Source organism: Megascapheus bottae, chromosome 17 (genome assembly GCF_031878675.1).
Source record: "Megascapheus bottae isolate mThoBot1 chromosome 17, mThoBot2.hap1, whole genome shotgun sequence".
NCBI lineage: Eukaryota > Metazoa > Chordata > Mammalia > Rodentia > Geomyidae > Megascapheus > Megascapheus bottae.
In genome coordinates, this window is record NC_143525.1 from 40,140,315 (window position 1) to 40,157,496 (window position 17,182).

Here is a 17,182-nt window from a genome sequence, read left to right on the forward strand (position 1 = left end):
TTTGTGTGACTCTATTATAACGTAGTTGTTAAATCTCTCACAGTTCATTTTTTCCCTCTTTTTTTCTTTATAAATTTATATAATAAAATTCTTCTGCCCGTGTATATTCACGTGCATGAAGATTGTTTTAAGATAAAAAAGTGGAATTGATGTGTCACTAACATATTCGTTAAGATAGCTAAGAGTGTATCTCTTGACGGGGTATCTTCTAAAATTATTACATGAACTTATTTTTTAAAGCATATAAGTACCTCTGGAGTTTTATTTAGAGGAGGTTTTGAATTTTCTAGCCAAAAGAATGGAGCAAATTGTAATGAATTTAGGTTGGTTGCTCTGATTGCCACTTCCTTGGGCGAAGAGCAGGAACTTGCTGTGGCAGGTTAGTCTCTGTCTCCAAGAAGGAGGCCATAGCTTACGTACTGGTCTTTCACACATACAGAAACACTCAAGGGAGGAAACAGGAGTGAAGAAACCTGGGCTGGAATCTCAATACCACCCCAGATGGCTGCCAGCACCCTGGTTAACTTTCAGAGCTGTTGAAATCTAATATCTTGTTTCTTTTTCCTTCTGTAACTAATGAGCAGGATGACAAGTACTGGGCAAGGCGCAGAAAGAACAACATGGCGGCCAAGCGCTCCCGTGATGCCCGGCGGCTGAAGGAGAATCAGATTGCCATCAGGGCCTCATTCCTGGAGAAGGAGAACTCGGCTCTCCGCCAGGAGGTGGCTGACTTGAGGAAGGAGCTGGGCAAATGCAAGAACATACTTGCCAAGTATGAGGCCAGGCATGGGCCTCTGTAGAATGGTATATTTTTGTTGCTTTGTTTTTTTTTGAAGGCTGGCTTTTGACTAGATGGACAGCTTTGTTTCCTGTCTGGTAGCACCACACCCAAACCAACCTTTCTGACATCAGCACTTTACCAGAGGCATAAATACAACTGACTCACATTTCAATGTGTGTGTGTGTGTGTGTGTGTGTGTGTGTGTGTGTGTGTGTGTGTGTACATACATGGCTTGTGCTCCCATGTGTGGTCAGTGGAATTGTGTGTGAGTGTGTATGTGTGTTCCTTTGCACTTGCCATTTCTAGATAGTCCTCTCATTGTCTTCTAGTTCCAAACAAGAACGGTGCCATGTTTATTAGACTTGGGAGACCTCTGGTGGGGTTCTCCCCCTCCCCCTCTCCACTCCTTTCCTTCTGCCTCCTTTCATGTTCCAGCTAACCCACTCTTCCAGGGCTCTGGGTGACTTCACAAAAGAGGGCCCGGGGAAACCAGTGGGTTTTTAAGAGCGCAAGCTCTTGTTTCTGTTGAATCTGTGAGTCAATGGTTCTAATAAGGTACAAAAAAAATACCTGAAGCACTACATTGTAGCTATATTTGTTCATATGTTGCTTTCCTCATTTTATTTCCCCCCTCCTGTTTTGGTGGTAATTGTCTTCAAATTTAAAATGCTGTTTAGGTTTACAAGATCCCCTATTTACTTACTTCTATCTACTAAGTTTCCTTTTAATTCTACCAACCCCAGATAAGTAATATTACTACTATAGAACAGAGTGTGGTTTTGCTGCGTCTGTACCTAAAGCAATAATCCTATTGTACGCTAGCGCATGCTGCCTGAGTACTACTAGTGGACGTAGGATATTTTCCCTACCTAAGAATTTCTCTGTCTTTAAAAAAAAACAAAAAACAAAAAAAAAATTAAAGTAAGTAATGCATTCTAGCATGACCTGAACATCGTCAGACAGGGAAGCAGAGGGCTATGGAGGTCAAAGGATGAGGGGTTAGTTTACTGGTATGTGAGCCCCCTACCCCTAAAAAAATGTGTCTTGGAATAGCTTTTGACTTTGATATGTTTCGTTTTATTGTCTTCTTTCAGCCATGCCTATCCCTTTCCCACTTTTCTAATTAAATTTTCCCACATCCCTCTTGATATTCAAAACAGTTTGAGTACTCAAGATTCATTTAGTTTTCACATTTTTTGGTAATATCTACATTTTTGTGTGAAATATACTTTGTTTTTTAAAAATCAGTTAATTTAAAAAAATGATGCTTTGTAAGAGCCTTTTCCCTCATGGTGTCCCTTCTGAATGCCTCGTAAATTAGGGGTTCTGGATCTTATGTTTCTTATTCTCTGTTTGCTTTTGAACATGTGTGCTCCTATGAAGTGGAATTCCGAAAAATGAATGTCAAGGACACTGGTGTATCTCAGAAGGGGATGGTGTTGTTACAAACTGTGGTTTTATCCAATCGATTTTAATGTTTACTATAGACCAAAAGGAGAGATTGTTAAATTGTTTAATGTTTATACAGAGTAATTATAGGGAGTTCTTTTTTGTACAGTATTTTTCAGATATAAATACTGACAATGTATTTTGGAAGACATATATTATATATAGAAAAGAGAAAGGGGAAACTATTCCATGTTTTAAAATTATATAGCAAAGATACACACACACACACATATATATATATATTCACCAATGTTATACAGAGAAGAAGCACTTGGGGGTTTTGAAGTCTTTAATATTTTAAGCCTATTACTGACACATCAGCATGTTTTCTGCTTTAAATTAAAATTTTATGACAATACCGAGGTTTGCTGTGACAAATCCTGCTCCGACGCTTCCTTGTTTCTTATTAGGTCTCAGAAAAGAGTCAGTCAACATCACCCAAAAGCACAAATGGATTTTAGTCAAATATTTATTGGATGATACAGTGTTTTTTTAGGAAAAGCATCTGCCACAAAAATGTTCCCTTCAAAATTCTGAGTTCTTGGAGCTGAGCATGGCTGCCAGTGCACTAGAGGATCCCATTTTCCTCCTTAGGCCCGCAAATCTCATGCAGAACAAGGTCGACAATGGGTGCTGTGTGTGTATGTCTGGCTTACGGTTTGATAGATGTGTTGACTTTAAAGATGTGTGTTCTTTCGTTTCACTCAAGCTGTATGATGTCAACGGATCCTGCTGTTACTGCAAAGAAATGCTTTTGTGCTTAGATTAAAGTTCCCTTTCATGAATGGGAGTTTTCTGGTTTCTTGCCTCCATAGCATCTGAATTCTCCCAGATTCTGATGGTCTCCTTTCTTGTGTCCATTTTTGGGAAAGGTCGTCTGGAGGATATTCTTCCCAGGTACCCATTGGTTTCACACCACAGATAATGGCGAGAGATGAAGGAATCATAGAGTGGAAATATGGGCGAGTGACTCACAAAAGATACAGAATCTTTGGCAGTCTTATGTAGACTTGAATGAGAGTTGAGTGAAGAACCACAGGTGGTCGCAGAGTTGGCCTTTTTGCTTTTCTTTAACAAAAAGGCTAATTGCAGAACTGTGAAATTGTAATATTCAGTAAAGCAAACACAGATTACATCTTTCAACAGAGAACTATGGAAAGGTGCTCCCGGGCCATCCAAATTTATACATCAAATAGAATTTGGCTGTTTGTAGCAAATGAATATCACAAATGTAGTTTTTTTTTCTTTTTTTTTTTTGTTTATCAGAAGAACTTTAAACAATCACCATAAACTCTTTAGTATACCAGAAGAGGTTTCAGAAACCTACCTTATGTTAAAAAAATTAAAGTTTGGAGTCTGTGCAGGTTCCTTATATGTAGGTGATTGTACATGTGTGCACATGGGTACACACACACACACATATATTTTTGGACAGGCTGACTCTGTTCCAGGTATATTCTATGGAGTGGGAGAGTGAATTAGGCTTGTAGAAGCTCTGATCCATGAGTACATGAAGAGGAGCTAGTCTGAGAGTCCTGTTGTCATTTTTTTCATTTTTCCATCCTAAGCACCTTTCAGAGATGAACTACTTTGCCATTAAAAAATAACTGGAATTTGGATAGATAGCATAGGAATTCCTGATAAGGCCACATTACCTTTGCTCTTGACTAGATTTGCAATGAAAGATAAAGCTGATAAACCCCTCTTGGCATCTGCTACAAAGCTACCACAAGAGGACAGCTAGGAGAGGGAAGGGCTGGAGGTGCGCCTCTGGAGATGGTGGCCCCACTGGAGCATTCCAAACCACATCTGACAGGATGGTGACAGGCTTTTGTGCCCTGATACAAACAGCCTCCAGAGAGCCATCCTCCAAAACAAGCAGGGCTGTTTGTCTTGGAGATGTGGGATGCTGTATATAATAATCTGGAGACTCCTTCTAATCTACCCTTTCTGTGTGGGAACCCACAGTAACTCTAAATGTGCATGCAAAAGATCTCAGCTCTGTTTTTAGAAGAGCAAGGGAGAAGTTTTTGAGTGTCAAAACCCCTTTCCTGACACCCCATTGGGTAGCCTATAAAATGGGAATGCTTTGATTCTCTTAATAGTTTACCTAAATTTCCCCTCACACTTTCTCAGTGAGTTCCCACAGAAGTGCTTTGGCTGTGTGAGCTTGTGAGATTTGGATTAAACACCGGGGTTGGTTCCCTACAAGTGACTGAGGTGTGGTGTTACTAGCAACTTCCATTCATGAAGACAAATTCTCCTCTAGTTGTTGGCTAGAATAAAAGTTACCTATGAATGTTGTTGGAAGATCTGTAAAACTTCATCCTCTTTTACAACAAATCCAATGCATTTTACAGGAGGCCAAGTGTATACAGAGGCGTGTGTGCGTGCATGTGTGTGTTTAAGTCAAAACATTAGACATTTGATTTCTGAGCACCTTACCAACAATAACTGAATCCTTATCCCTTTTTGATAACACCACAAAGATGGCATCCACCACAAAGATGGCATCCGGTAAACAGGTATAAGCTAACATAAGGTTAATTTAGTTGGCCACAGTGGTGTTATTGATTTTTATACTAAGTCCAAATCATTGTCTCTTATTCTTCATATTTAGTAAACTTGCATTTTTCCCTTTTCTTACATGTATTTTGATGAATGGCTAACAGCTGGATTCTGTTCTCACCTTCTGTTCATATCCACGTCACTCTTTATTACCATAATTACAGTTGGTAAAATGATAATACTGTGAAACTGTGTGCCAAGAACTGTAATGCACACATAGAACCCTTTATTGAATCCCAATTCAACCTAATGAGATAGGAAAAATTGCTGAAGAAGTTAAAGTTAAGGCAAGTTGACACCACTCAAGATAACATACAAAGAAGTGACACAAATGAATCCTGGTCCATTGAATGGCATCATATGCAGAGGTGCTTTCCAAAATCCAGTCTAGAGTCTGTAAATAATTGGGTTGTTTGGGGAAGAGCAACAAGAAAGCAAGCCTGCAGATGTAAAGCATAAAACACAGACATCTTGGGCATAACCACGCAGGTAGAGGATGTCAGCCGCAACATAAAGAAAAGGAGGAAAGACAAAAAAGAGCTAGCTGATTTCAACAAAGACTTTCTTGAGCGGGTTGGTTTTAAGAAAGATACGTATAAAAATAGTAGATCTAGAAATACCTTTAAATGGTGTGTAAACCTATCCCTTGAATATGCTTGTACCTCAATGGCTGGGTGACCCCCTCTCCAATTAGATGATTAAGCTGGGTGATTTCCATGCCCACTACAGTTGGCAAAGTACCTTCCCTCTTAGGGAGGGGCTGCATGGGAGAAAATGGCACTGCTCTGCTTCTGGCCCTTTCTAATGGCTAACCACTGACTGTCCCTGAGTGTCAATACAATACCTGACATAATTCACCTCCCCATCCCAAGGTTTTGAGGGGAGCATGGGCGTCGGCTCCTTACAACCATGGGTACCACAAGATTCTTGCATTTCAATGTCCTTTGGTTACAACCCACCAAAGTGCTTGCAGAGTGCTTCAGAGAGAGAAAGAGAGAGAGAGAGACAGACAGACAGACAGAGGGAGTGAGGGAGGGAGGGAGGAGGAGGGAGAGCAAGAGTACCCACACAGTCACTGCCAGTTATTGGGTGCAGAATTTCTGGAAGAGTTTTCCTGAGTGACACCTCCTTGAACAAAGCTTATCAAGTGAAACACAACACTTAGAAGGGGTCTGTGTCTGCCTTCTGCAAGTTGGGCTGGAGGACCTAGTGTGGAAATAACACACACTTTGCTTTGTTTCTTTTTTGTCAGTTGTGGGCTTGAACTCAGAGCCTGGGTGCTTTCCCTGAGCTTTTGCTCAAGGCTAGTGAGCTACCACTTTGAGCCACAGCAGCACTTTCAGCCTTTTTTTTTTTTGCCAGTCCTGGCCCTTAAATTTAGTTCCTGAGCACTGTCCTTAGGCTTTCTCAAGGCTAGAGCTCTACCACTTGAACCACAGCACCATCTCAGGCTTTTTCTAGGTATATGTGGTACCGAGGAACTGAACCCAGGTCTTCATGCATGCTATGCAAGCACTCTACCACTAGGCCAAACTCCCGGCCTCCACTTCCAGCTTTTGAGGAACTTTCCTGCCTGAGTTGGCTTCAAATCACAATCCTCAGATCTTAGCCTCCTGAGTAGCTAGGCATGAGCCACCAGTACTGGGCTGCGTTAGACATTTTTAATTCAATAAACATGTTTGTTTGTTGAGCATTCACCACAGAGGAGCCCTTTGTTAGCTGGTGAAGTTCCACTCTGAATCTCAGAGTCATTTAATGCCATTTTAACATGGTTGTCACACACAGAAAGCATCTGGCAGGCTAAACTCTTCCCCATTCAACAGGATGAGTTCCTCTCTCCATACTGCTCATTCTCACTCTCCCATCTCTGGACATCACAGATAAGAAGCCTCTGGGAGGGAAGTAATCCAGAACTAGTGTTTTTTGAAAATCAAATGAATGACATAAGGGACTTGAGAACACATAATGAAACCATTTAGCACTTTCATCCCCGAGGTTACATTTACTTGTAAGGCTTCTATCTTAAACGTATTAGAGGATAGAAAATGGCTTAAGAAGGGGTCTTTGAGGATCTTTCGTCTACTACCATTATTTTAAGATTGCAATTTCTTTGATTGGTTGGTGGAAAGTGGAGAGTAAGAACCCTAGGTTTGCACCAGGAATTTGGCCTAGTGGTAGAGTGCTTGCCCAGCATGCACAAAGATCCGGATTTGATTCCTCAGTACCACATACATAGAAAAAAACTGGAAGTGGTGCTGTAGCTCAAGTGGTAGAGCTCTAGCCTTGAGAAAGCCCAAGGACAGTGCTCAGGCCCTGAGTTCAGTCCCCATGGTTGGGGGAAAAAAAAGAACCCTAGATGTGCAAAGCTCTGGTTTAATGCTTATGTCACTCCATCAGTCTTGTCCCCTAAAAATCATCATTGTCTGTTACCCACAGACTTTGCACCACTCCAAGTCTGCACTGAGTCAAGTGAAACAGAATACTTGCTTTGCCATGTGGCTCCTGGTTCTTCTAGCTGTGTGTCTCCTACCACACAGAGTGCAGTCTACATACCTTTTCTAAGTAGATATTCTGAAGCCATTAATGGAAATGAGTCCCCAGATAGGAAAGACCAGAGGATACTGCGCTTGAGTTGAACCTGAAGTCACAGCCAACTGGGAATAGTGTGGTTTCCCTTGGATTCCATGGACGTGCTGCATGTATCACCGAGACCAGGTTAGAATTCTGGCTTCTTCTCCCATAACCAATTCTGTTCTTTGTGCGGGCAGCAGCCTGTGACTTGGAAAGAATCAAGAGGAAGGAATGAACAGGCGAGTCTCACTAGAATCTCCCTTGAAGTAGTCACACTCAAAGAGGAAGATGGCTCCTTACTATGGGAGAAATATGAGCTATGTCTCAGCATCGCCGCACAGCTCAACATCCCCTCATCTGCTTTTCATTTGGACCCTCGTGGTAATCTGGGAGGTACCCAGGGTAGAATAAACAAGGAAACAGATTTGCCCAATGCAAGCCTTGTCCAAGGTCAGAAGACAAGGACAGACCTGGGAGGAAGAGCATGTTTTGACATCCCTATGTCCCTCTGGCCACACTTGCTGACCACAGCCCAATTCTGCACAAGCTGGAAGAACTCGACTGTAACTACAATACCCCCAGCCATAATTAAATAATTGTGAGTCAACTTAAAGGAGCAAGGATGCGTCTCACAGTGCGCTGGCTCCCAGCCAGCCCTGTGGTGTTTCTCCTCTGTCCCACACCAGTTTCGAGACTGGAATGGGGAGGATTTGTGAGGCAGACAACGGGTGTTTGGTGGACTCCACCCAAAACAGGGCTGCCTTCCCCTGAAATGAACTTCCCTCCTGTAACCCGGTTCTCCTCTTCCCAACCTTCCTCTTGCTAGCTTTGCAACCTGAAAAAGAGTGTCCTTTGACAAGGATTCTGTGACAGCCTGCTGACACTTTTCCCTGTCTCCACCCACCCACCTCTTACCTAAGCAGCCTTGTAGACGCCTATCACCTCTTATTCAGGTCCCCAGTCTTCCCTGCTGTCTCTCCAGAGTTACAGAGGGAAGCAAAGGTGTGTGTGCATGCACACACACACATACACCATGAAAAGAACCCTTAAAAGATCAAAGTCTTTTCTTTCTTTTTGAATGCAGATGAATCTCAGAGACAGAAGAATTTAATTTAAAAGAGAAGCTAAGAGACGGATGAACACTTCTTTTGGTCTCAGTTTCTAGCAGAATCGTTAAACCTGCACTCTTTTTGTACTGAGCGGGGGTCATTCCGCCTCTCAATAATGCCCTGTCTTTCATCTACCCTCTCTCCGCTTTCTCTCAACTTCTTCTTTCCCATCATACTCTCTCCCTTCTGGGAACAGGGGTATCTGAGGTGGATGTGAATGGCTGGGTTGTAGGTGACAGATGGAAACAACTATAATAAAGTCAAGCGGGCTGGGTTCGATTCCTTGCTACCAAGCAAGCAGGAAGTGGTGCTGTGGCTCAAGGGTAGAGTGTTAGTCTTGAGAAAGCTCAAGGGAAGTGCCCAGGCCCAAGGATGGGCAAAATATAAAAGAAAGAAGGAAGGAAAAGAGGAAAGGAAGTAGGGGGGAAAGGGAGAGAGAGAGAAAAAAAACTCAGGTGTGATTCAAGTCTTCAGGCAGTGGATAGGAAACAGAAGGAGGATTCCTGACTTTCTTGGCTTGCTGATAGGGACCTAGTATACATGGCACAGCTGTGAGACCCATTCAATACAGGCTGTGGGAGCTAAAGGACTATTTCTCATGGACAGGCATGTGTAGGACACACAAGGCTGGAATAGCACTTGATATACTCCATCTGGCAAATCTCTTCGTTTTCCAAATGAGAATTTTGTGGTCCTGAGAAGAAATATGGCTAGAAGAATGTTTTGCAACCCTCCACATAATCACGTTATGGTCAATCCCTATTTCCCAAACTAGCCTATTTAATGTAGACTCCTTGTCTGACTCTTCTTTTGATATTCATCCTGGGGGATTCAAAGGCAAAGTTGTCCTGATTACTGTTTTGTTGGTAGAGAAATTGAGGCGCTCCTTTCCCATTGCTGGCTTCTTAGGTTATCTGAATCTTATCTATTCCTCCAGTCTCCTGAGATGGAAATGGTTGTTTGCTCTTCTGAGCTTCACTCCAATTCCACACACACACTCTCTTGTAAACCACAACATAGTTTAAACACATTTGTACACAAAGTAAAGTGGTCCCTCTGTCAAACATTTTTGACTAGATGTTGTATATTGCATGCAACCAAATCAAATCCTAAGTAACTGCAGTGGGTGTTTTTTTTTTTCCATTTCCTGATGTATTTGCATAGTCTTCTTGCCAAGATTTCTTTTTTTTTTTTTTTTTGCCAGTCCTGGGCTTGAGCTCAGGGTCTGAGCACTGTCCTTGGACTTTCTCAAGGCTAGAGCTCTACCACTTGAGCCTCAGCACCACTTCCAGCTTTTTTCTATGTATGTGGTACCGAGGAATTGAACCCGGGTCTTCATGCATGCTAGGCAAGCACTTTAACCACTAGGCCAAACTCCCGGCCCAAGATTTCTTTTTTAAAAGTAGAAAACAATCACATCTTGGAACTCAGTGATCACTGAAACCCACCTCATCCACTAAGACCCTTTACCTTTTTCTCCCTCTCAGGAATAATCCTGAAAGATACACACCCAGGGCTGGATGGCAGTGTGCCCAGCTCTCAGTATAAAGAAGGAGGTCCATTCTTTTGCTTGTTTATTTATTTATTTATTTATTGCCAGTCTCAGTGCTTGAACACTGACTGTGGGTGTGCCCCAGAGCTTTTGTGCTCAAGGCTAGCAGTCTACCACTTCAGCCACAGCTCCACTTCTGGCTTTTTATGGTTAGAAATTTTCCTGCTCACAAAATTTCCTGCCCACGATGGCTTTGAACCATGATTCTCAGATCTCAGCCTCCTGAATAGTTAGGATTACAGGTGTGGGCCACCAGAACCCCTACTGGCTTTTTAAAGAAATAATGCCAGTATTTTTCTTTTTGGGCTATTCAATCATTCTATGTTTTTTGTTTGACAAAGCAAGAAAAATTCCCCAAGTTTTTACCAAATGCAACAGAAATTATGAAATTTCTGCCGGAGGTCCTTTAGTGGAAATTTTCAGCTTTGGAAAGTTTGGAAAGCTTCAAGAATAGATACTAAAGGGAAACAGGACCTTAACAATGGTGCAATTTGGGGAAGTCACTGGGAAATGGGATTTTTATGACTCTTGACTGATTTCATCCTCGCACGAATACTAAAATTCCTATTTGGAAAACACTTATTTGTAAACCTACTGCTTTTTTTTATAAAAGGAAGTTTCAAAATTAAAGTCAAAATGTTCTCCAATCAGCCATATGTGAAAAGATCTTGATAAGTGTGGCTGTGATTTACAGAATGGAAATATGCTAAAAAGGTGAGTTTTGACTCAGTTATTAACAAATTTACAGATGTTAGGAAATAAACCTAAAATCAGTATTATTATTTATTATTGAAGAAGGCCAATATGTAAGTATGACATTAATGGCATCAAACGTATGCCATTAATGTTCCAGCTACATGTGAAGTGATGATGAAAAGATCGCAGTTGGAGACAAGCTTGAGCAAAGACGTTACCCTATGCAAAATAACAAACTGGCATGGTATCATATGATTGTAATTCCAGCTATTAAGGGGAAAAAGCAGAAGAGAAGGATCAAGGGCCAAGGCTGGCCAAAGGCAAAAAAAAATCAGAACTCTGTCTATAACAAAATCTAAACAAAAGAGCTGGAAGTATTACCTAAGTGGTAAACCTTTTACTTAGCAAATGTGAGGCATTGAGTTCAAACCTCAGTACCACAAAAGAAAAAAGTAATAATAATATTGTAACTAAAAATTATTCTACTATTTTTCTTGATTGACTCTATTTTTCGATTTGATTATAACTTGATATTCAGTAAGACATATTGTTTTTCTTAATTGTACCAAGTAGTATGTTTTCTTATGACATTTTCATACATGCCTAGCATGTCTTCTGATGAGATCACCCCCTCTGTCTCACTTTCCTTTCCCTCCTCTCCGGCACTATGCCTTCTTTCCTATTAATCGTCTTACTCTATTAGTTTCCCTTCTACTTGCATGTTTTGTTATTGTTTTATTTGTCTATCATCCTAGGGCTTGAACTCAGGGCCTGGATGCTAATCCCTGAGCTTCTCTGGCTCAAGGCTAGCACTCTACCACTTGAGCCATAGCATCATTCTTAGTTTTTTCTGAGTATTTCATAAGAATCTCACACACTTTCCTACCCTGCCTGGCTTTGAACTGTGATCCTCATATCTCAGCCTCTTGTATAGCTAGGATTACAGGCATGAGCCATAGCACCTGGCCTTTGCTTTTTCTTTTCTTTTTTTCTTTCTTTCTTTTTTTTGTTTGCATTTGTTACTGAAAATAATTGCCTATGCAGTGGAAGATGTGAAAGGTGATCTGCTTCTAGTATAGCCTTGACTTTCCCTGCCTGTGGAACAACTCTCTGACAAGACCTCTGATACACTTTAGAAGTTTCAAAATATGCGTCAATCCAGCAAGCAAGTTCCCCAATATGACTTTCCTTACTAAGTTGTAGCCACCTTGGGTCTAGGGCCTTGTCCATATTTACAAATGTGAAAGGAGGGAGCTTCTTCCCTCCTTCTCATCCTCTATAATATGTTCAAGAGTGTCTCTACCTCTTCTGTACTATTGACATTTTAGGTCAGATAATTCCTGGTTATGAAAGCTGTCCTTAGCATTCTGGAGTGTTTAACAATATTGCTAGCCTCTACTCACTAAATATCAGTAAAAAAAAAAAAGTACCTCTATCCAACGGTGACAATAAAAGTGGACTCCAGAAATCATCCCAGCTGAGAACCACTACTTATCAGACTGAGATTGGGCAGTTTTCATTGAAAAGGCCCTGAAGAAAGCCCTCTCTTCTTAGCTGTTGAATTTACAAAGCATCTACTGTCGCTAAGCTTTCACTTTCTGCATCTGTCACAGGTCTAACATTTTATGCCACAACTCAATCAACTGTGGGGAGGGGAGAGTTGGGATGGAAATGTAGCTCTTTAAGTGAACTATAATGGATTTCATGTTTTTGAGTCCAACCAGCTTTAATTGGCCAGTTAGAGGTAATTTCTTCTTTTTCTAATTTAAAATTGGCTCTTTCACTCAGCTTGATCTCTTTGAAGTTAGAAATTCAACCAATTCAAAGAAAAACTGTTCAGGATAGTTCACCTGTTTGCCTTCTCTTTCTCAACAGTGTGACCGGAAACAGGTTTGATGCATACGTGCTATGGTGGTGAGAAGTCTTCGTTCTACTTTTTGGCCACAGATTGATGCTGGGACATTTTGGTTGGATTTAAGGACATCTACCAGGCAAGAGAATTTCCCCTTCTCTTTTGGGACCTTGATGCGTGATTCCCGACCTGGCCTCTGCAGTGACCTCCTGGTAGCCGGTAGCCACTGCGCTGCGCACCCCATCCTGTCCTTTCCTTCATTTCTTCCAGTTTCTACATCTCCCCGAAAACTTCTGATGGATTCCTTGCAGGAATTTAGAGTCTGCTGATTTTGGCAAGTTAGGTCTATGACACTGGGCGCCTTCTTCAGCTCCAGTAGCCTGTTCTGGTTTTCAGCCTTCTTACTTTTCAGGGGTAAGCTACCAGATGCCATATCTTTAGGTTCTTCTCCCACTTGACACAACGCCATGGTTGACTTTGAGTGGAGGAGGGGAGATCAGAAACACTCACATCTCCTACCTCTTGTCACCTTTTCAGAGCAAAATATCTTTTCCAACGGAGTAGTAAGGCATTCCCTTAACATCTTATCTTCCTTCTTTCCAGTATACAGACTTCCTCTTTCCAGCGACATTATGGCAGACAGATGCTTGAGAAACAGTTTTTACCAATAAAAGAAAAATATATTGATATGTATTTTAAAAAATGTTAGCAGAGTCACAGGCAAGAGTCCAGGGCCAGGTGATGAGAAAGAGGAAAGTAAAAAGCAGGCTCTGAATTCCATTCTGATTGCAGCCAGCTTTCTTCCCTGCACCAAAATAATTACTTTTCCTTAAAAAGTAAAACTTGCTCCTTATAAAGAAATTCCATTACACTTTGCAAACTTCCTTGTCTTTTTTTTCCTTTTCTGTTAGTTATGGGACTAGAATTCTGGGCTTGGGCGCTGTCCCTGAACTCTTCAGCCCAAAGCTACTGCCCTGCCCCTTGAGCCACAGCACCACTTCCAGTCTTGTGTGATTAACCGGAGATAAGAGCCTCATGGACTTTTGTGCTGGGGCTGGCTTTGAATCATGGTCCTCAGACCTCAGCCTCCTAAGAAGCTCAGATTACAGACGTGAGCCACCAGCACCTGGCTACTTCCTTGCCCTTCTTTGGGCGTCCTTTCTTTTCTTCTTCCTTGTCTGTCTTATTTCTCCAGTGTCCTCTCTCCAGTGTGTGGACGTGGTTTCCTGTGTGGACTGCTCTGAGTTGTCCCTGGCAGGGAGTCCCTGTGTTAGCAGAGGTCTCCCTGCCTCTCTTCCATCTTTTTTCAGGGAAGCCAGGCTGACACAGCTGTTCTGGCAACCTGTGTCTCCAAGGGGGAGCTGCCAAGCCTGTGGAGCCTCTGCTGAGAGGGCGACCATTCCCTCATGGAAAAGCCTCTTTAGCACATTGCTCCTGTAATGCCGCAGAGGGCCGACACAGACATCAGGCTTCTGCACCAGCCCGAGGAGCCTCAGGGAGCATTTCCCCGGGACTCCCTTGAGATTGCTCCACTTGAGCATCCACGCCCTTCAAACTGTTCAAGGCAATTACACATTCTTGGTAACATCTCCAAACCTGTACTACATGTACGTATATGTACATATGCGTGGACACACACGCACGTGTGGACAGACTTCCCTTGGAACTGCTTAGAAGCCTGGATTCATAGAATGGGACTTCCTCTGCCACATGGACTGAAATAAATCTGGCATCCCTTTCTGGGTGGATTAGGAAAGACATAGCATTTAAATTATGCTTATTAATTTCAGTTGCTTGTCCAGGCTGTAGAAGGCAATAGAAACCACGTGAGTTAGATTTTTTTTTTTGTTTTAAATGGGATGATTCTGAGAGAGAAAAATTGCCAAGCGCCTTATTGGTTTTCTCTCCAGGCTGCCTGGCTGAGGTAGAGATCCAAGTTCTACTATCCTCCGTGTTACTGCCAGTCCTGAGGTCTACTCCATGTCAGAGCCCTGGCTAAAGGGCAGTTGTTATCTTCTTTAGTTATCAGAAAAAGAGTTTGACCAACAAGATCTGGTCAGGAACTTTTTCTAGGGAAATCCAAGGACATACACCCACCATGGATCAGAGCTCCTGCTTGGTGCGATTGTGGTCTATGCAGTATATGGAGGAAAGCAGAGTGGTGAACAGGTCATGAGATGCAAAAGAAAAGAATTTTTTGTGACAACAGGGTCCTGGCTATAGACTTCAATTTCTAGTGTACTAGATAGACAACATATTGTGCCAGTGTCCAAGGAATGGCTGAGTATATACATATATATATATATATGTATATGTATGTGTGTGTGTGTGTGTGTGTGTGTGTGTGTGTTAGTACTAGGGCTTGAACTCAGGGACTGGGCACTTTCCCTTAGCTTTTTCTCTCAAGGCCATTTGAGACCACTTTTGGGTTGTTGGCTTGTTACGATTGTTTTAGTCAGTTAATTGAAGATGAGTCTCATGCATTTTCCTGCCCAAGCTGGCTTCACACTATAACCCTCAGGTGTCAGCCTCCAAAGTAGCTAGGATTATAGGCATGAGCCACTGGCACCCAGACAGATCTCTCACAAATCTTTATTGATGTTAGTGAGGATAATTTCTTCTGCCACAAAGTGTAATTTAGGCAAATTGTTTAACTCATATGACCTTTTCTTTATGTTACTGAACATGACTATAACTATTCTATCTACCTCAGAGATTTTTCTGTGGATCACAAGAAATCTATAAGGACTCAAGTAAATATCCTTCCTTTTTCCATTTTACTTGTGAGCTTAAAAGCTTAAATATACTGAATGACGTTTAACATAGTTAACCAACTATTTGACAAGTATTTGTTGGTTAACTATTACAGGTTATTCTATATTCTAGATGGCAGAAACACAACAATGAAGAAGAAAGAAGGATAACAAATGAACAAGAGAACCTCAGTTTATGATAAAAGCTATGAAGAAAGTAAAGAAGAGCAGAAGTGAGGGACTGTGATGATGGAATTTAAGGAGAAAGTCTCCATGAAATGGCCAGGGAAGACCACCGAAAGAAAGAAAGGATGGAAGGATGGAAGGAAGGAACGAAGGAAGGAAGGAAGGAAGAAACAAACAAACAAACAAAGAGGTCTTTTTTTTGCCAGACCTGGGACTTGAACTCAGGTCCTGGGTGCTGCCCCTGAGCCTCCTTATGCTCTAGACTAGCACTCTACCTGATGAGCTACTTCCAGTTTTTTTGTGAATAGTTGATTGGAGATAATCATTTCATGGGGACTTTTTTGTCTGGGCTGGCTTCTAATTGTGATCCTCAGATCTCAGCCTTCTGAGTAGCTAGGATTACAGGCATGAGCCGCTGGCATCCAACTCAAGAAAGTCTTTTAAGTTGTGGTTAGAATCGTAAGAGAAAGGAGCCATGTCTACATTGGAGAGTGAAACAGTGAAGTCACAAACTCAGCAGGTGGCGGAAATCCTCAGGCAGAACGCTGATGAAGGAGGGGCATGGAGCTTAATGAGGGAAAAGCAGAGGGATTATAGGTAGGACAGGAGGAGAAGAAGATAATAGAAGTTATCAGACTTTGGAAGTTGTGAGAAGAGTTGGTAAGGAGTTTGGATTTTTATTTTAAATGCAGTGAAAATATTTAGAATATTTTAACAGGGGAGTAGCATTTTCTGGTTTACATTTCACATCTTAGCATGGTCTCTCTGGCTACCATATGGTGAATGCATTACAATGAGGTGTGTGCAGAAACGAAGTGGAATTTTCCAAGGCAGAGGTGATGGTAGCCTGGTGTTGTGAGGAGCCACGCATGCAATGGAAAGACATGGACTCAGGGAATAAGAAAGAACACTGCAACTAGCGTAGACCTGGGGTACCACCACGTGCTCCCTGCTTTATGATACACACGCTACATTCCTGCTCTTCCTTTCCTTTTAACCATACTTTCTTCAGAGCCGGAAGATCACCGAGGACGGCTAATATCTACCCAGAAGCACAGGTAACACTAGCTGTGCCAATGCATTCATCTCTTGGACATTTCTAAGATCTGTTCTGGAATGTTGGTCATGAAAGGGAAGCCACCTAGAAGGGCAGGAAAGCAAAAGGTTGGCAGGACCATTAGCTATGTATATGGCTTCTTGCCCTGGAAGGAAGACCTCTGAGGATGACACGTAATGGTTATAGACAGGAAGGAGGAGACTCTTTCCATCAAACTTCTTAATCAACCACTGTGCAGACAGTACATAGAGAGAGGAGGGAGAAGCCCACTGGGATCCTGAAACTTCCAGATGGATTTGAGAGGAGCAAGGGCTCCCCAACCCCTATCTGTACACCTGCAGAGATCTTGAAAGCTCCTTCGCTTCAGCAATTCATGAACATCCTGGAGGTAAGAAAAAAGCCACAGTCACTTCCAGAGTTCTGTATTCTTTGAATGACCAGTGTTTATTTCCATCCATGTGTTTTACATAGTGTTATTACATCTTATTATAGTTCTTTGTAAGTCTGTCTGCCCCCCATGGAAAAGTGGGCTACTTGGAAAGTGGCTAATCTATTTTTGGACCCCCTGGGTCATATCCAAGAATCTAATGTACTCACCTCTACAGTAG

At 42.1% G+C, this 17,182-nt stretch overlaps 1 protein-coding gene across 6 annotated transcripts in view; it reads left to right on the forward strand.

The window, feature by feature from the left end:
• Positions 1 to 2,586, forward strand: part of Hlf (HLF transcription factor, PAR bZIP family member) — a 57,470-nt gene extending 54,884 nt beyond the window's left edge. For 5 of the 6 annotated variants that reach the window (XM_090351062.1, XM_090351067.1, XM_090351066.1 and 2 more), the window contains exon 4: positions 582 to 2,586. In XM_090351062.1, coding sequence (XP_090207188.1) covers positions 582 to 800 — 219 coding nt within the window. In that variant the 3' untranslated portion in view covers positions 801 to 2,586. The remainder of the gene's footprint in view (positions 1 to 581) is intronic. The other variant, XM_090351063.1, reaches the window with a different exon arrangement.
• The last annotated feature ends 14,596 nt before the right edge of the window (positions 2,587 to 17,182 follow it).